This window comes from Mustela nivalis (genome assembly GCF_964662115.1).
Source record: "Mustela nivalis genome assembly, chromosome: 16".
Lineage (NCBI taxonomy): Eukaryota > Metazoa > Chordata > Mammalia > Carnivora > Mustelidae > Mustela > Mustela nivalis.
This window is the reverse complement of record NC_139035.1, coordinates 18811692-18824827: the sequence shown is the minus strand read 5'-3', so window position 1 is coordinate 18824827 and position 13136 is coordinate 18811692. Positions and strand designations below refer to the sequence as shown.

At 45.5% G+C, this 13136-nt stretch overlaps 1 protein-coding gene across 2 annotated transcripts in view; it reads right to left on the bottom strand.

Moving 5' to 3' along the window:
• Nucleotides 1-12762, bottom strand: part of LAMC2 (laminin subunit gamma 2) — a 63927-nt gene extending 51165 nt beyond the window's left edge. The window contains exons 1-4 of one of the 2 annotated variants that reach the window (XM_082702880.1): nt 12554-12762; nt 6780-6928; nt 6620-6667; nt 5780-5983 (exon numbers count right to left, since the gene is read on the bottom strand). In XM_082702880.1, the coding sequence (XP_082559006.1) occupies nt 5780-5983; nt 6620-6667; nt 6780-6801 (274 nt within the window). In that variant the 5' untranslated portion in view covers nt 6802-6928; nt 12554-12762. Of the gene's footprint in view, nt 1-5779; nt 5984-6146; nt 6412-6619; nt 6668-6779; nt 6929-12553 lie in introns of those variants that run through there. The other variant, XM_082702881.1, reaches the window with a different exon arrangement.
• Between the last annotated feature and the right edge of the window lie 374 nt (nt 12763-13136).

Genomic DNA, 13136 nt, shown 5'->3' with positions numbered 1-13136 from the left:
CCCAAGGTCCTGGGATTGAGCCCCACATAGGGCTCTCTGCTCAGTGGGAGCCTGCTTCCTCCTCTCTCTCTGCCTGCCTCTCTGCCTACTTGTGATCTCTGTCAAATAAATAAATAAAAAATCTTAAAAAAAATAAAATAAAATCTGGAAAAGCAGCAGCTGGAATTCTAGAAGTGGTCAACCAGCCGAAGGAGGCCAGGATGCGTATGCCTTTAGCCAGGTGATCTGCAGCTCTCCTCTGACACAGCAGAAGGGAAAGACTTGAGCCCCTCCATTGATCAGTGCTGGAGGGAGCACCATGCTCTTCTTCGTTCAGAATTGGGACGTAAGGAAGCGCATGTTTGTTGCGCAGGCAGATAAACAGACATACAGTCACCCACGGAAACAGAGAAGACTTATAGCTTTGGGCTTTGGATATGATTCAAATATTACATCACATACCTGGGGGTTATCCTACTAGAACACAGCCCAGTCATGATGCAGTAATCTGCTAGGCCTAATTTGTGACTAAATTAGAGTCTTCCACAACCTATGGCACTCCTATTTCTACACGAGTCTGTAACAGATGATTCAAGACTTGCCGTTGGAAATTTCTTTAGGAAAATAAAGAAGTCTATAGAGTTGAACCACTAAGAACTTATGCGGGAAAAATATTCCCAAGATTGCCTCAACAACTTAATTTCATGCTCCTGACTTTCCCATCAACATGGATCACAAACCAACATTCTTCCTCAACACCTTGGACCAGTGGAGCTAAGCTAATGGCTGCCCCCAGCTCAGGACACCAGAATTTAAGCCTTCATAGGAATTTCCGGCATATACTCCAACCTAGCTCTGTACTCCTGATTTATTACACATACTTGAATATAATAAGGTGAAGGGTTTTTTTTAAAATAAAGATTTTATTTATTTATTTGACAGACAGAGACCACAAGGAGGCAGAGAGGCAGGCAGAGAGAGAGAAGGAAGCAGGCTCCCCGCTGAGCAGAGAGCCCAATGCAGGGCTTGATCCCAGGACCCTGAGATCATGACCCAAGCCGAAGGCAGAGGCTTCAACCCACTGAGCCACCCAGGTGCCCCAAGGTGGAGGTTTTTATTTTTCTGGGGCAGGGGTGGGAGGAGGTCACATTTAAGTCTTTTTGAAATCTCTCCGACTATGGGGAACTTTCTGAGTTGCTTTTATTGTTAAAATATTATTTGGGGAAGACACACTAATTTGACACGAAATCAATCAATGTTGTGGATACTTATCAGTAAGAAAGGGGTCAGGCTGTTGACCACAATTCTCAGACTTATTCATTATCTCACAATGGTGAGTACCTAAAGTTGTCACAAGTAAGTCTTTCACGATGATTAGGCTGTGAAGATTACAATGTGCATCGAAGGATAATGTTAAATCTTTTGGACATTTTGAAAATGGTATACTTTCCAGAGACAGCATCAAAAGCAGATTCAAATCGAGCTGTATCTCAAGCCATCGGGTCCGAAGTAAAGAAGAAATTGTATTCAAATTGCATTCGATGCTACAGGTGGAATCTGAATGTAGTTAGTTCGTGAAATTTACAAGTTCATGGATTTACAAATTAATGCTTGTAAGTTATTATTTTATAAACTATGTGACTTTAAATCTTTTTTTTTTAAGATTTTTTTATTTATTAATTTGACAGAGAGAAATCACAAGTAGACAGAGAGGCAGCCAGAGAGAGAGAGAGAAGGAAGCAGGCTCCCTGCTGAGCAGAGAACCCAATGCGGGACTCGATCCCAGGACCCTGAGATCATGACCTGAGCTGAAGGCAGCGGCTTAACCCACTGAGCCACCCAGGCACCCTAAACTATGTGACTTTAAATGAGTTTGTGAATTAATATGCCAAATTAAGCATAAAAGGACATGTGACCACTGCATCTGCACAGCTAAATGTTTTCATAATTTGGTTGACCAACCCTCCTTTTGGTGGGTCATAGGGGAGATTCCCCTAGTGAGAAATGAGAGACCAGCTTCTGTGGGGATCCTTTCGTATCTGGGTATGATCTTGAGAGCAACTGACTTGATGAATCTATATGTGACGTGATCTGGCAGTTGACAAAAGGCAAGGACAGAAATGCTATAAAATCTAATTTTGGAATTCCAATCTGCTTGGGGTCCTTGTCAGGAATTCTATTTGTTTCACTGGGTAAAACCTGGGATTCATTTCAGCCTGAGAAGAAGGGCTCCTCATCACCTTTCTTGGGCTAATGAAAAAATTTTACCCCTTAAAACTCAGAAGGCAAGACAATTAGTTATATCAATAATATTGAACCCATAGCGAGTGCTTCCTAGGCACTGTGCAAAATATTTATTTTCCTCATCTTAGAGATCAGGAACTCGCGTAGCAGAGGAAGGAGCTTGCAAAACTCCACAAATGGGAAATGACAGAGCTGGGCTTTGAACCCAGGCCTGCACGTGTTTGCATGATGCTGTACCATTTCCCCAGTTTAAGTAACAGAATCCATGAGAGTCTAAACCTTTCCAGGGGTCCCTTCCACTGTCTACAGCATCTCTCTTCCCATGTCAGGCCATGGGAGAAATCCAGATTTGTGTTCTGTAATCATCCTGGAGACTGAGCTCATCATTCTAGAATGATGGAGTCAAAACTCACCTGATGGCTGAACCCATCAGTATCATTTTAGTCCTCATTCATTGTGTATTCACATTTCTATATCTAAATACCATTTGTTATACCTACATTGTTGCAGCTCTTCCTTGGGCCAGCCAGACACTCCTCTTGGATACTGTTCTCCTCTAACCTCCAGGCTCATTCCTCCCTGTTTTCCTTCACTGTCGTTCATCTCCTTGGTAAGTGTTGAGGTTTCTCTTAGCTCGATGTCCCAGTAATCTCATCTGTTGTCAGGGCTTTGCTTTCCACTCTTGGGCTCCTTATTTTATATTTCAAACTGTTCTAAACTCCAAATCATGGCTCCAGCACTTCTCCAAGACTGTGAGGGCATCTCCAGTTGTGTCTCTGATTCAACAGATGCCCACAGGAACTCACTCCTTCCTCTTCATCTACGACCCAACCTTGCTCCCAAAACTGGTCTTCCCTTTACAGTTCTCATTTCTTTTCATGGCATTCACTGTGTAACCAGCCATACTCGTCTGAAGCCTCACACACACCCTGGACTCTTCTTTATTCCTCATGATTTCCCCTCACTTGTATCCTTAACCTATGCTCATCAGATCACCAGATTCTTTCAATGTTACCTTCTAAATGTTCTGTCATGTTTCCACTTTGCTGTTTCCACCACCACAATGAAAGCCTTCATCACCTCTCATTGGATTATTGCAATGGCCACCTGCAGCCCTCTCCTAGCTCAACTCCATCCTCTAAGGCCTTCAGTGAGTGACATTTCTAAGAAATCTGACCATCTGACCATGCCCACCCCTGGCTATAAACCATCCACAACTCTTCTTGACCTCTGGGGCACTACCCTCACTGCATCACCGGGCACATAAGGCTCCTCAACCAGGTTCTTGGCTCTATTTCTAGTCTCATTCCTATCTACTTCTTGCCCCTTCTCCAGTCATGGGATCTATATGAACTGTGATCCAGACCAATGGAGCTACGTGCCACAGTCTATCACACCAGTGGGGAGCTCCTGAAGGGAAGTCCTTATCTTGCTTAGTGCTCTCTGCTGATCCACGTTCACTATTTCTACCTGCACTGTTGGCTTCAGACTTTTTAAAGAAATGTGGTTCCAGACATTTTTAAGGCACTTTACAATAATTCCTCATCCTTTCAACAACTCCGCAAGGCTGCGCAGTACAACGGCTCCCAGGTAACAGGCAAAGAAGATGATTCCAAGAAGCTGAGGAGCCTGAATGGTTACTAAGAAGAAATGAGTAAGTGGGTCAGCCAAAATTTGAAGCCAGGTCAGGCTGACTCTAAAGCCTGTGCTTTAGCTGAGACCTGCCCGGCAAGTCTCGCTGATGATATCTACCACCAGAATTTCACCTTCGAGAGAACAAGTGGGAAGCAATGTCATTGCTTTAGGCTCTCATCGGTGCAGCCCCCAAGGTGCCAGTGGCCGTCACTTTGGGAAGCAGCAAGTCCCAAACTTCAGTCCAGCTTACGCTGCCTCCCAGCATCCCGTGAACAGAAGAGCGTGGGTGCTCTATGAAGCCCTTTGAGGAAGGAGCCCAATATCTCAAGCAGTCCATCTCCAAGGAAAGGCAAAGTCTAGAAATGAGACTGAACACAGCTTCTGACTTACTGGTCTCGATGGAATACTCAGAGCTTGTCTATCATGGAGAAGTGCGAGTCCAAGCTCTGCCCTCCTGAGTCTGGATTCATTAAACAATTGATCCAATCCTACCTATTTATTTCCGTTATCTAATGCTAATGCAACATACCTATACTCAACTATAGCCAATGGGAAAATTGCTTCAATAATTACCCATTATGTAAAATATATGTACAAACTCCCTTATTGCTTTTACAATGTGGTCCCAGAAGCTCCAGCCTCACAATCCCTGGATCAAGTGCAAGATGGACCTCTGCCAATAGCTGGTGTGTGGCTTTGTGCAGATCCATTTCTGCGTTCTCGTATTTTAAGCCAAGGGATATGGTAGTTGATCCATAAGTAGTCTCTTTGAATTCTAATATTTGGAGACTCCCCTTACTTTTAGGAGCAGACTCTCCTTACTGATGGTTCTTGCTTGGTTAACTCTAAGGAAATCTAACCACGTGACCATTTTCATAAATGACTTTTAACAGGGTAGTCAGGGATGATGGGCTGGAGGTTAATTCCGGGAGGCGGGGGGAGGACTGTATCAGTGCATTCAAACACATGCTGAACTATCCATGCCATTCAAACAGATTTCAGGCCAGCCATGTAGGCAAAGTCCAAGATAATTCTGTGCCTGCGTGAACACTTCTCATGTTCACACTCTCACTTGTGTGAAAATGACTCTTAGACCTATTGCAATGAGTACTGAAATGCCATCAGGTGCAGGAAGCAATCAATATAAATATGAAAATTCAGGGTAATGAGACAAGCAGATATTATCGGTAAAACTAAGTGACAAGGAAAACACCCGTTAGGTGTTGTCATAGGTGACACATGCCTATAGCAAACGGTTGCTAGGTTCTCAGCAAGTTTTGTTTACATGAGTGATTTGAACTTCTCACGACATGACAGCAGAGCTAAGATCAAATGATCTATGACACAGGTGCCCAATAAATGCCTGTTGAATGAATACTGTGTGAGCATACCCTCAGAAGTAACATTATGCAGAAGTAAAGCATGGCCAAGACTTCTAAGACTCAGTTTCCCTCCCAAAGACGAACCAGGAGTTCCAGAAGGATTATTAAAGAGGCTCCTCTTCCATCTTCGTGGTGTTCATTGTCACAGAAAACGTTCCCACCCAAATCCCATCCACGAAAACACACCATAGGAAAATAACTTATATGCCAACCTATTACTGATATTCCTGATCAAAAAGGGGCCCACTGACCCAAAACGCAACCAAGAAGGTGCATTTTTAAAAGGAAGGAAAATCCTGGCTTGGCACAGCCTACCGGCCTCCCATCTGAAACTCAGACAGCCGTATATAATCTTAGTCTTATGTTAAACCCGATCTGGCGAGAAGCCCCAGATGTGGAAGGAGGAGGGAGCTCCCAAGAAGTTCTGGAACACAGAGGGAATCCTCAGAGGTGCGCTCGGCCATCAGAGTCTGCAGAGCGAGGCCAGTCACCCGCCCCCGGGCTGCAAGGTCCTCCCAGGGAGGGGGACGCCGACTCACCTTCCCTCCGGGAGGTGGCCCAGGCTGCAGGCAGGAGGAGCACCAGGCAGAGGCAGCCGCTCAGCCAGAGCGCGGGCATGGCCGGGCCGCGCCGTCCGTCCGCCGCGGAGTCCACGCGCCGCCGGGAGTCCGCACTCCGCGCTCCGCTCTGCCTTCCCTTCCCCGGATCAGGTGGTTTTATCGACTCTTCTACCTGACTCAGTCCTGACAGGAAGAGAGCCTGTGTTTCAGGGTGTGACTCACCTGTGAATAAGGAGGACCCAGCCCTCCGCAGGCAGACACACACACACACACCGCGCACACCGGGCGCACAGGCGCTCGCCGCAGCCGCCGGGCTCCCCCCTCGCGCCGCCCGAAGGTGGCACACCTGGCCCGGGCCAAGGGTGTGGTGCGGAGGCTGAGCCCGGGGATCCCGCCCGGAGGAATGTGCCGCTTCCCCCACAGCCCTCCTTCTCTCCCGGGGTGGTCCGCGGCCCGATCCGCAGAGGTGGGGAGGCGGCCGCCGGCCCCTTTCTCAACTGGGAGCCCCAGCCGCAGGTGCGCAAACTCGGAAATCAGTCGGCGGCCCCGATCAGCTCTGGCCGGAAAGGCTGCGAGAACAGGCCGGTGGGGGAGTCCTAACAGGGAGCTCGCCACCCTCTGGCCTGCCCTTCGCCACCCTGGGAAGTACAGCGCCCTCCCCCACCCCACCTGCTCTGCTAACACGTCTTTCCTTCCTTCCCCATCACTAGGCTGCACCAGGCTGCACGAGGCAGGGGGCTCCTCCAGGGATCCCCTAACTTCCTGATCACCTGGGCCTGCAAAGCACGAAGTCCCCTGCTCATGGGTTGGCCTCCCTACCAAGGCCAGGTGCGGTCGGGGGCGCCAGGTCAGTGCTCAGGCAATGTTCTGTTGAGTAGAGTAAAAAGGAGGACCCAGATTTCATGTTCCTTCTACATTTCCGAGCGTTCTTCTCAGACAGCCCTCCGTGAGCCCGCAGAAAATGTTTGACACGGCTCACCTTGAGTGTCATCCAAGTCCATTGTGCTAAGTGAAGGGAGTGATCTCCAGGAAACCAAAACTTGCTGTATCCTACATCGTCTTCATCCCTAAGGAGGCTGGGGGCCAAATGCGAGGCCTCTGTCAGAAGGCTTTGGTTCCTACTGGAGACTTAAGAATTATCAGAGGGGGACTCAGTGGGTTAAGGTACCAACTCTTGATTTCAGCTCAGGTCAGAAACTCCCTCTGTCTCTGCTCTTTCCCCTGCTTATGCTGTCTCTCTCTTTCTCTAAAATAAGTAAATGAATAAAATCTTTTAAAAAATGAATTAACTAACTAAATAAAAATCACCAGAGGCTTATACGTACTCAGTACATATGCTCAATCTGTCCAAAACACCTCCTACTTTTCATCGTCAAGGTCTGCAAAGACTCCCAATAAATTGCTGTTCACTGGGGTGCCTGGGTGGCTCAGTAGGTTAAGCCTCTGCCTTTGGCTCAGGTCATGGTCCCAGGGTCCTGGGATGGAGCCCCGCATCGGGCTCTCTGCTCAGCAGGGAGCCTGCTTCCCCCCTCTCTCTGCCTGCCTCTCTGCCTTCTTGTGATCTCTGTCTGTCAAATAAATAAATAAAATATTTTTTAAAAATTGCTGTTCACTGACTGAAGGAATGAATGTTCTCTAGAAGTTCCATAGATGATAATAAAAGGCAAGAAACAAGACAATATAGTATATGATTATGTATCAAAAGGTGTAAGGATTTCAGTTTATGCATGTAATTGAGAACCGTATAGGCTGGCTGGGTTAGCTAGGGAGGCTTTTGTACAAAACGTGGACCATGAACTAGGTGTTCAGGAATAATCAGGATCTGAATACAGCACCAAAGGACTGCAGGGTGGTTGGGTGGGGGGAGTGTACTGCAAACTGGCACCATCTACTCTAAAATCTCCAGCAACAACAAAAACGAGGACTAGAAAGGAAACTCCAATTTTTCTCATCCCAAGGTTCCACTCTTCTCTTCTACTCTGTTTAGGATTTAAACAAATAACATAAAAATTCTTCTCTCTCGAAACTCAATTACTGCTACAGTTTCAGTTCCTGGAGACCAGGTATTTATAGTTTTCCCATCTAGTAACTAGTAGAGTTGTGGAGGCTGTAATTATAATTGTAATTGTAATTGTAAAGGCTGAAGTCATGTCTCTGGGTCCCTGAGCCTTGCACATCTACCCATCAGTGGTGTGCAGTCCTGCAGAATTCTGCAAGAACAAGGAACAGATCCCTGCAAAATAAAGTCTTGAATGTAAACTTCATTTTAGTGCAGCTTATTATAGCTTATCATACAGATACACAAATACATATTTTTCACCTGCCATCATTTTTGGATGGTGATAGGAATAAAAGCGATCACATATACAGACCTACTATTTGTAACTGCTATTGTAAATCCTTTCGACATAATAAAATGTTTATCTTTGAAACAATGCTACGGGATAGGTATACTATTAATTTCCCGTTCCAAAGATGAGAAAAGAGAGGCACGGAATGGTCAAATAACGTGCTCAAAGCTGCACTGCTTAGTAAGCGGCAACCAGGATTCAAAACTCGGGAATATCGTTCCAGACATTACAGGCCAGATGAAAAAGCCCCATAAAAAGACAAATTCACAATACTAAATGAATTCGATTATGCAGCCTGTGGTTTTTCATCAACATTCACAACGCAACCAAATTGTGGACTCTTGGTCCACATCGATAGAGCCAAGTCACAATGACTCTGAACAAGCATTTTGGATATTCCTTCCACGTGAGCTCTGAAAGGCCCCCCAGAGGTCACCTGGACCTGGGGTAGAAAATAGGCAGCAGGGACCGGGGCACCAGGCCAACCAGCAGCCTCTTATAGGAATGATACACATCAGTGTTTCTCCTTTCCTTCCCCTTCTCATTACCTTACTCTGGGTCTCTTTACACCTCTCAACAACCTGTCTGGCTCAGGCTGGAGAAACCAGCTCTGGCTTACTCTTCTACCTTGCTCAAGGACAATACCAACCCCCTTTGCCGATTTGAGGATTTTTCTGTAGTGCTTTACCAGTCAAAAGTCAAGCTTCTTGAAGGTTCTTGAATTCCCAGAGCCAGATCCTGGCTTGCCCTTTCATCAAGGCAGTTTATTTAGTTTTCTCTAAGCCTCAGTTTCTTCATCTATAAAATGGGAGTAAGGATAGAACAGTTACCCTGTAGGGATGCTAGGAAAATTAAATGCATCAATAATCTAGCTAGTACTCAGGGGAAGTACCAAATCTATAATACGCACTATACGAGTTAGCTTTAATAATAATAATAGTTGTTCTTGCTATTGTTGTCACTAAGCACCATGGGTTTTCCCTTATTATAATTACTAACAAATACCATGTGAGAAAGATGAGGGGTTTTGCTTCAGTCCTTCTACTACGTGACAATTCAATAATAATTTCAAACTTCCATGAAACTCTTGGTCTAATCCCGTTTCCTGTCCCGATTGCCAACATTTACTTGCAAGTTGTTAATTAATTTATATTTTTGCTACATATCTTGAAATTTCCTTCACCTTCAGCTCTTCCTGCCTAATGTTTTAAGATTTTTGCATTTAGAACTTCATTTTAAATATGGGGTAGGAAGATCTTATATCTTAGGGAAAATGGAAGGATAAGATAGGTTTAAAGAATTCTTCTGATTAATTTCAGTAAACACATGCTTTTTGAAGAGGTTAGTGAAAGTCTACTTGCTTTACCATGTGGCCCAAATAAATCTTTCTTTTCCAAATCCAGACAAAAATCATTAGGTACTACTCAGCAATAAAAAAAGAAAGAACTGTTGGGGCACCTGGGTGGCTCAGTGGGTTAAGCCACTGCCTTCGGCTCGGGTCATGATCTCAGGGTCCTGGGATCAAGCCTCACATCGGGCTCTCTGCTCAGCAGGGAGCCTGCTTCCCCCTGCCTCTCTGCCTACTTGTGATCTCTCTCCCTCTGTCAAATAAATAAATAAAATTTAAAAGAAAGAAAGAAAGAACTGCTGACATGTACAGAACACGGAGGAGTCTCAAGGCATTGTGCTATGTGAATGAAGCCAGACAACAAAGGACCAAATTCTAAATAGTTCCATTTATATGAAATCCTAGAAAAGGTGAAACTGCAAGGAAATAACATACTAGTGGTTGGCAGGGGCAGGAGACTGACCACAATGGGGCCTGAGGCTCATTGTGGGGGATGAAAGAAATATTCTGATATACAATAATGGTCAAAAGCAATCGAATTTTTAAAAAAGCAATCGACCTCTATACTTAAAATAGGCAAATCTGACTGTGTATAAATTATACCTCAATAAAACTAGTATAAAACAATAAGAGAAAATCTCCAAAAAATCAATATGATAAGTGAGATGCTATTCAGTTCAAATGTGCAAACCCAGACCCAGGACTAGAAACACACCACTATCCGCACACATTGCGGCAAGGTCTCAGCAGAGTCCGGCCCTAACACCCCACTGGTTCTCATAAGCTCTAAAGAGCTTTCAGGCAGAAACACCACCTTAGAGTGCAGGGGGACCCCTCTTGCTGGAAACCTGTCTGGTTGGGGCATCTCTTACCTTTCATAAGAGATAAAATGAAATGTCTACTTGGGGGGCACAAATTTCAACCCCCAGCTGGACTTTTGTTCTAGGAAGTGAGCACTTGGATTGTCCTTGTCCCGCCACCTCTGCCCACCCCCCTACCCCCCAACAAAGGGCCTCCAGCTGCAGAGCTTGGAGAAGGTGCTGGGGCCCTTCCTGGGGGCGTGGCTGGGAAGGCTGAGGCCCTGGAAGTCCCCAGGTCCATTGTTTTATCTGCAGCTCAGTCATCACCCAGGGGACTTTTCTTTTCACAGCGCTCGGTAAATCCCTCATGGAACTGTCATGTCTCCAGCCCCAACCTCCCAAAGAGAACTGCAAGTGACATGTTGATTTTTGCCTTGAGTTCCATCATTACCTTAGCTCACTTTCCGAAGGAATGTCTGGCACGTCACCCACTTTCAAACTCACTTATGATAAAACTGAAGCACTAGCTGTTCACATGCCGGCAACAGACGGGACTGTGGGGCTCGATTCCCTGCCCCGTGTCTTCCCAGAAAGTTCTCATGGTGTCAGCATGTGCAGATAAATTTTAAATGTAAAATACAGCACTCAAGGGGGGAAAACCCTTAAAAAAACAACTCCCCTTTGTTCTTAATTGCTAAAGGAAAATGTCCATAAATGGAAGTAGTTCAGTGTTTCCTGGGCCATCTGGGTAAATTCTCGAAGGTTGGCCAGACTCCAGAAAACAATGTTCTCTGAAGCAAGCACTCCGGCTGAAGTGGCAGGCTTCCATTTTATGCAGAAACATATATAGCATTCCCAAAGCTCGCTCCCAGGGAGCAGGAGAAGCCAGGCCAGAGCCCAAGGAATGTCTTTTCATTTTTAAGGGCAGATGGTCTTTTTTTCCTGTGGCTGCCTGGTGGTACACCTGGGCAGGGAATGCAGTAGGAAATGAACAGCTCCACACAAAGCATGACTTCATGGGCCTCTTTTTTGGGTGTAGTTATTAAAGACGGAAACATTCTAATCTAGCCTTTGTTTACTGATACGACAGATGATGAAGAGCAGAGAGAAGGGGGACACATGCTCTGAACACAGAGGAAATGACAGGGTGAAAATTTCGGGAACGTCAGTACACTTAGGGGGGTGCTAGCTGCTGTGTTCCCTTAGTCTGAAATGTGGTCACCCACCCAACTGTGAAATGTCTGATTCTTAGAGTAAACGCGCTGCCCACAGTTCCTTGGCCACACTAATCCCTGATCTACAGATATCTGGGGTTGAATGAGAGGTGAAGGAGCCCACACAGGGAAGATTCTCCCCTGGATCGCACTGGTGGGGGTCCAGGGCTGCGGGCATGACATGACAGGCTGGAAGGGAGAGGCGGCCACCCTGAGATCAGAGATCCTCACCCATATGCCGTCCCAAAGGAAGAAATGAGTCCATGAAACATGAGAAATGAATCCATAAACATGCTTCTTAATTTCAACCTGGAACTTTTCCACCTTGAATAACGTAAATTATAAAGTCTGAAAAACCCTATAGCATATAGGGTCGAATTCTTTCTTTAGATAGGAAACTCTGGACACATTTTAAACATCTGATATGGGGTGCCTGGAGGGTGCAGTTGGTTAAGTGACTGCCTCTTGATTTAGGCTCAGGTCATGATCTCAAGGTCATGGCATGGAGCCCCGCACCGGGTTCCATGCTCAGCTGGGAGTCTGCTTGAGTTTCTCTCCCTCGACCTCTCCCCCTCCTCCTGTTCTCTCTCTCTCTAATAAATAAACAAATCTTTAAAAATAAAAACCCATAAACATCTAATAATAATTTTGACAACCAGGATACAGCAGTGAGGTTGTACTGGACATTCAGCACGTGTCCAGCTCCACGCAGGGAGCCTCGCAGGGGGCAGGGAACTCCCTCGTCACCACCAGCCTCTGCAGCAGGTGCTATTATTATCCTCATTCCGAGGTTACTCAAGTTCCCTCACAATCCTTGCCAATACTGCTCTCTAGAGTAATTATTCAGCTACAAGATAGAAACAAATTAAACCTCTCACTGAATAAACACACACTTCTCCATCTAAAAAAAATAAAAGTGAGTTGGATCTTTAAAAAGAAATAAAATGCCTCATCTTATAACGTAAACTATATTCTACAGGACTCCTCCCCTGCAGCTCAGCCAGACAGGTGTATTAGGGGGCATTTCCTGATCCCATTACCTTTTGCAATTCATCAGTGGACAATGACTTCAGAGTCTTATGCAACATCCTTTTGTATCATCCACCCAGGTCTTGATGCTTTCCTCTTGGTCTGATACTTTAATCCAGTAGAAGATCTCTCTTACTAAGTAACTTAGTCCTTAAACTCCTCAGAATAATTGGCAATTATTTTCTGCCTCCTCTGACTCTGAACAATCTGAAAGAGATCCGGAATTTAGTGGCTCTCTCCAGGCTACACAGAAATCCCCAAACATTCCTGGGTGGTTCTTCTGCAGGAACCCTGTGGTTTGGATCCAACTTTGGTTACAAGGTGGAACCATCAGGCCATCGCAGTCATGGAGAGAGCTACCAATACTCACTGAGAAGTCTGGAGACAACCCCCACTAGCCTAAAAATTTCCCACAGCCTCAATATGTCTGCTTAGATCCAGGAGGAGAATTAATGCACCGATGCAGAGAACTTAAACCAAAATGACACAATTCCCTCAAAGATCTGTCCATGTTAGGTGAATAAACTTTATATATTATATATAATACACTGGATTATTTAGATAATTGTTTTGATGTTCTGCTGTTTATTATAA